The sequence below is a fragment of the Electrona antarctica genome, assembly GCF_951216825.1.
Source record: "Electrona antarctica genome assembly, chromosome: 16".
NCBI classification, from domain to species: domain Eukaryota; kingdom Metazoa; phylum Chordata; class Actinopteri; order Myctophiformes; family Myctophidae; genus Electrona; species Electrona antarctica.
The window spans coordinates 7,285,343-7,297,175 of NC_136797.1; the positions used below are offsets into that span (position 1 = coordinate 7,285,343).

General features: G+C 41.3%; 1 protein-coding gene across 1 annotated transcript; it reads left to right on the forward strand.

The window, feature by feature from the left end:
* Positions 1-438: 438 nt before the first annotated feature.
* LOC306940309 (C-type lectin domain family 1 member A-like) lies at positions 439-8,638 on the forward strand (the record flags this gene model as incomplete). The annotated part of the gene is made up of 10 exons (XM_079525330.1): positions 439-607; positions 832-936; positions 1,181-1,303; positions 1,707-1,849; positions 1,958-2,064; positions 2,356-2,472; positions 2,640-2,647; positions 5,613-5,792; positions 7,585-7,653; positions 8,592-8,638. The coding sequence occupies 10 exons, from the start codon at positions 439-441 to the stop codon at positions 8,636-8,638; spliced, it is 1,068 nt and encodes a 355-aa protein (XP_079381456.1).
* Between the last annotated feature and the right edge of the window lie 3,195 nt (positions 8,639-11,833).

Here is an 11,833-nt window from a genome sequence, read left to right on the forward strand (position 1 = left end):
CAATTTAGGCATTTAGCAGACGCTCTTAATCCAGAGCGATTTACATTAAGCAATAACAAAAGCATGGCATACATCACATATATAAAAAAGTAGTTATCATGAATCATGCGTAAACTAAGAACGTAACAGTGGAGTATCTATGTAAACTATACATGCGTGCGTGCGTGCGTGCGTGCACATCATTTGCTGAACATTAAGGAGATGCGTAGAATTAACAAACTTCCTATTTTGCATTCTACATGTTATGTACTGTAGATGTTAACATATTTCTGTCTTGTGCTTCCTTATTGCTACAGTTATGTGTTGACCAGCCACAGACTGACTTGATCATATCTTTGCTATTGATTAGTTATATAAAGGAACATATACTATTAGTCACTATAGTTGCTTTTCAAGTCTGATTTCAAGTCTTGTAAGACGTCTACAGATTTTTAAGCCATGTCAGACTCGAGACGGAGAGATGGAGACAGACGAGGACAGAGAGGGGACACTGAGGACAGTGGACCATTTGTGGAGAGAGTGGTGCACATCTATGAGAGCGTGGACGACTGTGTCTCTGGACCACAGGGGGACAAGAGGGACAACGCAGCAGGAAGACACACTCAGGGTGGGTTGGACAAAGCCGTGAATCAATATCGAGTTGATAGTTTTGTTGTACAAAAACAAGACATTGTCGTTCTTTCAGGAAAGTATATTTCAGATGTGTAAAAGTATACTTTTAGAGAGAATACTCTCCGCCGCTGCATACCTATAGCAGATATACTTTCCGTTACAGTACTATAGCAGATATACTTTCCGTTACAGTACTAAAGCAGATACTTTCCGTTACAGGACAGCGTACCAACGCAGTGAGAAGGCCTTTCAGAGTCGTTGCTGTGTGTCTGGGGATGCTGTGTCTTACATTGCTGGCTGTGAACATAGGCCTGGTTGTGTACTGTGAGTATTCCATGTCACAAAACTACAACATAACTTGTTAAACTTGTGTCAATGCCTTGCAACAATTTAAGTTTGATGTGCTTAAAGACACATACACTCAAAAATATTAAAATATACCACATCACTCACTCAGGAATTGTATTGCCTCACAGCTGTTGCAACGTAGCTGCTGTTGCAACTGTAAAGGTCACCACAACATTAGCCCAAATCTTGTTGGAACCGTCATGACCATTATCCTTCGCAGATAATTCAGTCAATCACAACCTGGCCCTGGAGAGAAATCAGTTGAAGACGGACTACAACAACCTGACCATGGAGAGACAAAAGTTACTGAGTGAAGTAAGCCAGCTAAAGAGAGAGAAAGCAGGTGAGCTAGACCTTAAAACTTTTCCCTTTGTTTTAAAGAAACATTACTTTGTGTAAAAGTGTTGATAATTTAATGATTGTTAGGGATCTGAAAAGGTGAGTGCTAGGGGGTAAGGTGGAGAGTGAAGAGGTGAGTGCTAGGGGGTGAGGGTGAGAGTGAAGAGACGAGTCTTCAGTTTGTGGTGGGAAATGGAGAGTATAGGTCTGCAGTTCTGACTGCCAAGGGGAGTTTATTCCACAGTTCAGATATGACACCATATCAAAGGTTTTGCATCACAGTCAAATATAACATTCTGCTAAATATTACTCAGGTCATTTCTAATCATGTTTTGTTCAGTAAACCTCTAGCCTGGGTCCACACCATAGACCAGGCATGATAATCAGGCTACCTCTTTTATGTTTAGATAAGTCGTGTCCCAGTGGATGGAAGAAGTTTGGATGCAAGTGTTACCAGAGATCTACTGAAAGGAAAACCTGGGAGGAGAGCAGAGCAGAATGCCTGGAGAAAGGAGCAGATCTGGTGATCATTAAGTTTAAAGAAGAACAGGTTAGTTTTGACATGGGTTTCAAATGTATTTACTAATACACACATGTACTGTATTCCATAATCATAAATTGATTTATATTTTTTGTTAAATTGTGAATCAATTATCAGGAATTCATCAAAGGACTAGCAAAGGAGGGTCGTTGGTCACGATGGATTGGTCTGAACAGGACTGGTGTCGAGTGGACATGGGTGGATGGAACACCACTGACAACACAGTGAGACGTTTTAGATGTTTATCTATTGTGAAGTCTCTGTATGTGAGCGACTGCGTAGATGTGGTTAACCACTAGAATGCTAACAGGCCTTTTCTAGGGGGAAATAGCAGAACTACAAGCTCACAACGTGTCAATGCAATGCGTTAGAGTGGCTATTTTCAGCAAAGATATTATACTGTAGACTAGAGCAAAAACAGCAGGGACCTATAGATCCCTAGTGGACTAGCTCTGGTCAACTAAGTATAGGGTTAGTAAATATTAAATGATTAAAATATCTTATGTTGTTTTCAGGTACTGGGAGACTGAATCGCCTGCTGACACTGAAGACTGGAACTGTGCATACTCCCAGAATGGAACATGGTATAATAGGGACTGTTCAGCAGCCAAAAGAGGCTGGGTCTGTGAGAAGTAATGTTTCTTTTAACTTGCTTGATGACACTGCAGCTATATAGTGTTCTGCTTTGTGAAGTTAAACAGTAGAATTTAGTAATGACACTTACATTTTGCCAGCCTTGAGTCCCACCAATTGGGGTTGATGTGTTGATGTGTTGATGTGTTGATGTGTTGATCTCCAGGTTGAGATGTGTGCTGCTTTGCAGGAACAACGACGCAACACACAGAAGGATTCTGCAGTTTTTGGGTTGACTTGTGCTTTCGTTTGAAATGTACCCATTCTACATACTGTGAAAAATAAAAATAAATCAATCAACCAATCAATCAATCACTTCTGGTCAGACGAAACAGAGCCAGGCCCGGAGGCGACCCACAGCGCCTCGAGCCTCCTAGTGTCGCCAACATCTCGTCAGCCATCTTCCCCACTGACCCGCAAGAGACAGTGGGGGCTTTGATTGATTGATTGAAGTATTTATTAACAGTTTGCAGAATGGGTACATTTCACATGAAAGCACAACTCAATACAAAGACTGTTACTGTGGACGACACACTGATAAAGCATTAGACTTGTTTACAACAGGGTCCTCCATTTTCAATTCATCAGAAGCTGTAGCATGCCACTTAAGACACAGGCCAGGGTCTGATCAGCCTTGGTCGGGTCGCCTGGAGGAGGGTATCTTTTGCACGACACGGAAACATCCAATGATTCTAGATTACAACACTGTAAATGTAAATGTTTGCAAAATCCATTTGTAGTAACCCCAAGCTCAAGGATTCAACTGTGCAACTGAATCCTGGACTTCTCATAGACAATCTACATTTAATTAAATTGAATGTATATGTATTTCTTATTTGTACTGTACTATTTAGCTTTTATTCTGGCTTTTTGATCCACTTATTATTAAAGAATAACAATAATAATAATAATATATTCATTAGAAATATTGTTTTTTATTGGTGTCACAGCTGTAGGCTGTATACAGTACGTGCATGTGACGAAAAAAGGAAAATATATATTATTTACTCAACTGTATTGTATTGTAAGACAGGTTTTTCATGAATTAGTATGTATAGTAAGTATTTAATATAACTTAACCGAATGAGAACGAAAATAAAAGCCATACAGTTGGGTGCCACCGATATTGTCCCTTATCATTTGACCCATTTAGGCCTGACCTCAACATTTTAAAAAATCCTTCTAAATCCTCCAGTTTTCTGAAATAAATATTTTCACGATTTTTCAAAAATAGCAGACCTACAAGCTCGTAGCGCGCCACTCGGTGGCGCGCTACGAGCTTGTAGATCTGCTATTTTTCAATAGCTAAATTATAACATGATGTTTAAAACACCAAAAGGGGTTCCCGCCCAAAATGGGTTAACTGTCCTTTTGCGCAGATCACGCAAAACTCAGCAAAAAGAAAAGGACAATATCGATGGCCTCCAACTGTAGGTACTACCGCGGCTAATCTGGTTGTGATGCTGTCTCGAGTCTGCATGTTGAATTATACTGTGGAAGGAACCTGGTCCAAACAGTCTGCATGTTGAATTATACTGTGGAAGGAACCTGGTCCAAACATAAACACATTCTGAATGCTGTCTCGAGTCTGCATGTTGAATTATACTGTGGAAGGAACCTGGTCCAAACATAAACACATTCTTTATGACTGATGGGCAACTGTATAAGGATGGTACTATTATTAACTGTGATTTGGCATCATTGCAAGTAATTAAGTAAGTAGCCTACATACAAAAATATGGGCATGGAAGGAATATGATAATACATCATTTTATTACAGAACTGTGAGAGAAAGCAACTACGTCTCTGTCTCACTTATTCTTTCCTGATTTTACAGATAACAGAGTATCAATAATAGAGATTTTAGACAACTTTATCTCTACATGGTCACATGGTCTGAGACCTTATATGAGTGCCTCCATTTACACGACAACTCAGCCAACGTTTAATGCTTAAGTGAACAAATTAATGTGTTTTCAGGATCAAGGATCGTGGTGAAACTATTCATATAGGCTACTGCATCATGATCCTATATCGCACAGTGAATATTTCACAAACTGGTCGTTTGCTGCTGCCACAGTTTGTTTATTACTGTGGCGAATTATTATTTATTCGCACAATAAAAACAGTACAAAAAGTTAACATTAAGTTCAAGTCCGTTGCTCTCCCCATGTCCCCCATATATGGGGACTAGGTTGGCGGAGGGTGTGTAGAGCCCAGGATCACATTAGATAATTGACACAGGGGTGAAAAATGGGTTACAAAATCGTGGGATAAAAATTTAAAAAAAAGATAACATTATTAAAAGAGAAAAATAAGTGCATAAGGGCCGACCCAATAAAAGCATCGACAAGTTTTTTCAAGTACTTAATGGAATTGTTTGTTTGGTATATTCATATTTTATTCCAACTCGTAGCGACTGGTGAGACCAAACAAAGTGACGCCAAAAAAAGTGAACTACCTAACTGGAATAATATATATATATATATATATATATATATATATATATATATATATAATAATTATTATTATTTTTGTATCATGGTCTAGACCACACCTACGGGATCACACTGTGATTTTGGAACACAGAACCAGGCTTTCCTTTTAGGAGGAAAGTCTGGTGACGCGAGGTTACTTTTGGACCAAATGTCTTCTCCATCAAGGGAAGCCTCCCAGCCACTCTAACTGAAAAGTTTTAAATTAAGCCTATTTGTCTGTATTCACACACATTGTTTCTTCAATAGTTCGTTGCGGTGGTTGAGGTGCTCCACTGTTGTACAAAGATCTGTTAATCCCACTGTATGGTTCTTTAGACATTTTCTACTGGTCGTTTACTAGTTTAGGCACCTCTACTGTGTCTATATAGCACCTTTAAGATAGTTTTGTTACACACAACTTCTATAACTTAGTCATACTTCTCCCATTTTTATCTTGCCATCAGTTTCCTCCAATACAGTGGAACACAACCTAACTAGACTGCAGAATGCACACTCATCACTTCCTTAATGATAGTTGTGTTCCAACCAGCCATAGACAGACGTGATCGTACACAACTTTAAAAGATAAAAGTCGCCATTTGTAGCCAACCTCTCATCCTTGTAAGGTGTCTACTGGTATTAAATCTTATATTCCATGCCAGACTTGAGACAGAGAGATGGAGAAAGAGGACCGAGGACGGAGGACAGTGGACAGGGGGGGGACAGGGGAGAGACGGAAGAGGTTATCTACGAGAACGGGGACGACCGCGGGAGCAGCGAGGATGTCTCTGGACCGCAGCCGCTGATGGGAGACAACAACGCAGCAGGAGGACACACTCAGGGTGAGTTGGACAGAGTTGTGAATCATTGTCAAGGAGAAAGTCTCCGTTTTCTAAGTGGAAAGGAGTTTGTTGTTCAAAAACAAGGCATTGTCTATAGCCCATTTTTATTTAGACCTGTTGTAACCTATACGTTGTTATTGTTATACCTTTAAATCCTACCGCTGTGTCTCATTAGTTGTTGCTATGCATGCAGTCATTTTTTAATAAGAACTTGAAGGTTTTCAGAAGGCCCCAGGTCTATCTCTCTATCTATCTATCTATCTATCTATCTCTATCTATCTATCTATAGAAATTGCATACATTTTTAAACAATTTGTTGTAGATGTGGGAGTAATTAAGATTGGCATATGTATCACCTAAAATGTATTGATCGAGTCGCCAGAGACCAGCAGGTGTTTCTCCTCCGGCTGCCACGGACGCTGGTGGTAGTTGGGTGACTGTTGGTACATCCGTGGCTGACAGCCTTGCTTAAAGCCATACATCCATGCTAGAGTTCGAAAATAACAATTTGGACGTTTCACATACTATAATAATATATTGGATTATAATGAAGTTTTATATTTATCTACTATTGTCTTTAAACATTTTCTCTAAAATTATAGAACTGCACATTTTCAAGTCATTATCACAACTATTTCTGAAAATACTAAACTATTTTCAGCTCAAACCGCTCAGTTCAGCCAAAAAGGTGCTCTTATATAAGCACCTTCTAACGCGGACAGTATTCAGTCACCGAATCCATTAGATTAATGTAAATAGTGAGTGCCTTTTTTTTTAAGGACTTTAGTGTGAACTCTACCTTAGAGAGTTTGTTGGCCACTTAAAGCAGACCTGCTGTACTTTCTGTTACAGGACAGCGCTCTAAAACAGTGAAAGGGGCTCTCACATGTGTTGCTGTGTGTCTGGGGATGCTGTGTCTTATTGTGTTGGCTGTGATCATTCGCCTGCAGGCAGTGCGCTGTGAGTATGCCATGTCCCACCGCGTCACTTCACATGTAGGCTAAACACCATTGAATTTGTGACAGTGACTGTAAAGTGCTGATGTGCTAAAGATTAAAGTAACATACACACAAAAACCAAACAACAGTCAGGGATTTGGTTGCCTGACACTTTTCTAGCTGTCGAAACGCCACCACAATATTAATCAAAATCTTGATGTGACTTAAAGGGAAACTTCACCCTTTTTGCAAAAACATATATAGACATTTAGAAGATTTAGAACACTTTCCTGGGGTCTTTATGTGTGTAATATGTGGTTTTAGATATTTTTGATTTTAGCAGTGAGCCCAGTGTCTCTGATGTCATGGACACTGGGCTCACTTACTTCCTGGACTACATGTTGACTCAGTAAGACAGCCCTCCCCCTATCCACAAGGAGGAGCGGTGCACCAAAGCATTATGGGAATTGTAGTCCAGGAAAGAAGTGAGCCCAGTGTCCATGACACCAGAGACACTGGGCTCACTGCTAAAATCTAAAATATCTAAAACCACATATTACACACCTAAAGACCTCCATTAAATTGTTCTAAATCTTCTAAACGTCATTAACATTTTTTTTTTTTTTTGCAAAAAGGGTGAAGTGTCCCTTTAATTCTCTTTTCAAACAAATTATCATTGTTTCTAGATACTTTTTGTGTATTACTGCATACAATGAGTGGTATTAGCCTTTATTCACGTGACGTCAAAAGGAACATTTTTTTTTCTTCTTGCCCAAAGCTAATTTCCCTACAGATGCTTGACTTTTGAAAAATATATCAACAATGTTTATCGTCACCTTTTGTGTCCTTTGCAGATAACAACCTGACCCTGGAGAGAAATCAGTTGCAAAGTGAAGTACACCAGCTTAAGAGAGAGCAAGCAGGTGAGAGACCTTACAAACATTTTTGAACGAATATGAATGTGTGTATTGTTGATATTTTAATTATTGTCATGTCTATCAAATGTTTTTGAAAGGAATATTCATTTGTGTATTGTTGTTGATATTGATGGGATATAGTAGACCTTTTATTTAAGTAAGTACCATTACTTATAAGAGTGTTTAGCAGCCTGGCTGAGCAGCGACATTTTAATTATTGTCATGGATATAGTGGTAAAACAAGAATTGATTAAATCAATTAATTACCAGCTGTATTATTATTATTATCTGTGGGGGTCCGCTATAACTGCCTCTGTGTCAGTTTCAGCGCAGTAGTTTAGGTAGGAACCAAAATTCGGAAGGCGGAACTATTGTGTTCTGAGTCGTTCGTTTCCGTCCGGACATATTTGCGCACATAAGTCAGCCAATGAGAACACCAGCTGGACTAGAGGACTAGCTTGCACATCGATGATAGACTCAGCTAGCCGCAATTTGCAACTCTAGATTTATTTTATAATGGGATGAATCTAGAGTTGCAATACCCTCCATTGACCCTCTACTCATCCAAATTGCGTTTACGATCTGCTTGTATTAAACAACGTTAGACTCACCATCATTGCAGCTCTAGGCCAAGCTTGAATTATCCTCTTTCAATCTGCCAAGCTTTTGTTTCATAAAAATCACACCCGTGTGAACTGAGTGGTGTAAGGTCTTATATAGACTGATCAGCTGTGGTCTGACGTAATGTCTGACGTAATGAAATCACACCCGGGTGAACTGGGTGACCGTAGCAACCATGCTCATTTTTTACGAACAGACAGACAGACACGTAAACTAACAAAGCCAGTCGTAGGAGTGGTTTACACCACTCAAAAATACACCGTAGACATGTTATGAGCTACTTTCTGTCAAAAAAATTCTGTGCAGGTGATTATTTTTCTAAGTGCTGGAGTTTGGAAGCACTGCTGGTGGTGGCCCTCACGACGGCTAAACGTGTCAGTGACCTACAGGCCTTGTCTGTCAGTCCGGACTGCACAAGACTAGGGTGACGGTTAAACCTAACCCGGCATTTGTCCCTATAAGAACTCCAATGTCACTATTGTGCCAGTGGACCTGAGGTCCTTTCACCCTCCTCCTTTTGCGTCAGCTGAGGATGAGAGGTTAGGTTACACACCTTATGCCCAGTCAGGGCCATACGGGTGTACATGGCCAGAACGGTTTCCATGGGGAAGCCGGTGACTAAGGTCAGGCTGTCCCAGTGGATTGTGGAAGCCATTCAGATGGCTTACTCCAGCAGAGGTACTCTACCACCTGTGGGGTTGAGGGCTCACTCTACCCACAGTGTGGCGGCATCCTGGGCTCTATACAAGCCTCTATCATATTTCGGTGCAAGATGTTTGCTTGGCGGCCAACTGGTCGTAGCCTTCAACCTTTGCAAGGTATTACAACCTGGACGTTACAGAGCCCTCAGTGGCTCATGAAGTCCTACAGGTTGCTGAGGAGCGTGTGAACCGCCCTCAGGCCTCCTAATGAGGGGGTTGGGACCAGTATGGTCAGGTCAGGGCTTGTGCAACTGCGGTTGCTGGGCTCCTGGCAAGTGTGCAAGGCCCTTGGGTCAGGAACCCGTTGGGCCTTGAGTTTATGAACCTATATCTCTCCAACTCAGACCATGGTCTGACTGGTAGATTGATAAATCCCAGGGGAGGCGTGTGCACCATCCAAGGGATGGTTTCTCTCTCTCTCTCTTAGTGATAACGAAGGGAGTGTATGAAAATCTCACGTGCGATCTAGAAGCAGATGTTAAAATAATAGTTAAAATAACGTATTTAACCATAACATCTGCGATAGATCGAAGGTGGCCCTTCTCGCTTGTTTTTGCAGAATAAAAGGGTTTACCTGGGGTGAGAAGCGGAAGTCGCAGCGGGGTTTATGCGGGAGCGCACTGCGTCATCACGCACATGGTCTATATATATATATATATATGGTCTTAAGGTGACAGGCCACGGGAGTGTATGGATAGTTTTCTGTAAAATGGAACGTGCGATCTATCGCAGATGTTATGGTTAAATAACCACGGTTATTATATAACCTCCAGTTTTGTTCAGTAAACCTCTAGCCTGGGTCCACACCATAGGCCAGGCATGATAATCAGGCTACCTCTTTTATGTTTAGATAAGTCGTGTCCCAGTGGATGGAAGAAGTTTGGATGCAAGTGTTACCAGAGATCTACTGAAAGGAAAACCTGGGAGGAAAGCAGAGCAGAATGCCTGGAGACAGGAGCAGATCTGGTGATCATTAAGTTTAAAGAAGAACAGGTTAGTGTTGACATGGGTTTCAAATGTATTTACTAATACACACATGTACTGTATTCCATAATCATAAATTGATTTATATTTTTTGTTAAATTGTGAACCAATTATCAGGAATTCATCAAAGGACTAGCAAAGGAGGGTCGGACATCATGGCTTGGTCTGAACAGGACTGGTGTCGATTGGACGTGGGTGGATGGAACACCACTGACAACACAGTGAGACATTTTATATTCTATTGTGATTATATCAAAGTCTCCGTATGTGAGTGACTGCGACTGCGTAGATGTGGTTAACCATTTGAATGCTAACAGCCCTTTTCTAGGGGAAAATAGAACTACAAGCTTTTCCCCCTTTATCTAGGGTAGTAGCTGAGCACAAGTGCACAATTTTCAGAAACGCCCTGCACATAGAAACACACACACACACACACACACACACACACACACACACACACACACACACACACACACACACACACACACACACACACACACACACACACACACACACACACACACACACACACACACACACACACACACACACACACACACACACACACACAAAAACCTGGGAGCTGACCAGTACAACCACACTGTTGGCCACTAAGCAGCTCCACTGTTGAGCAGTTGGGGGTTCAGTGCCTTGCTCAAGGGCACTTCAGCAGTGAGTGATGACCAATCACTTCCCGACCCAGATTTTTCCTGCCTGTCCGGGTAATGGAACCGGCACGGCAACCTTTCGGCAACAAGGGCGCTCCTCTAACCCTTAGGCCACCGCTGCCCGCAAGCTCACAACATGTCAATGCAACATGTTAGATCTGCTATCTTCGGATGAGATATTTAGTGTAGAGCAAAAACAGGAGGGGGCTAGCTAGTATAGAGCCCTGGTGGACTCTGGTCAACTAAGTATAGAGTTAGTAAATGGTGAATTGTTAAAATACATGATGTTGTTTTCAGGTACTGGGAGACTGGATCCGAATGGCCTGATGACACTGAAGACTGGAACTGTGCATACTACAGGAATGGAACATGGTATAATAAGGACTGTTCAGCAGCCAAAAGAGGCTGGGTCTGTGAGATGTGATGCTTCTTTTAACTGGCTTGATAACACTGCAGCTATAGAGTTCTGCTTTGTGAGTTTGTAAAGTTAAACAGTAGCATTTATTAACGACACTTGAAAATTTTGCAATGTCCGTCCTAACCTATGTGACTATGAGAAACAGAGAGAGTGTTGCACTGTTGCATGCTAATTACACAGAGAGAGAGAGACAGAGAGAGAGAGGCAGGGGGAGAGGGGAGTTGCACCACTCAGTTCACACGGGTGTGATTTTTGCTTAACGGAGCACTTCACCCATTTTAAACATTATCTTCATTTATTACATGGCTTGGTTGAATGCTTGATTCCGATTGGTCAACCACCTCCGCTTCGCGTCGCTGGTTAAACCCCCCGTCGGTGAATTATCTCCCGACAATGACCACCTATAGGCAGACATTTCCCTTGCATAATTGGTCCTCACTATATGCTCATTACCAGATGCCACCATTTCTGTCTACTCACTGTGACTCATTGGTGGGAGGGGCCATCGTAACTATGGCAGTTCAGAAAACCGCCTACCAGTGACATCATCATCGATGAGCGAATAGCCTTCTCTTCCTGGAAAGTTAGCATGCTGAAATAAAAGCATTATTCTTGCATTAACCCAATTACTAGGGGTGTAATGATACATTTTAACAGCGATACGACACGTATCACAATACATGGTTGATGATACCTTACGTGGACGAAATCGGTACAGTAACTATTTAGTAAATACATGAAATATGTGTGAAACTTGTGGCGTTTTTTTAAGGGAAATATTTATTATGGATATA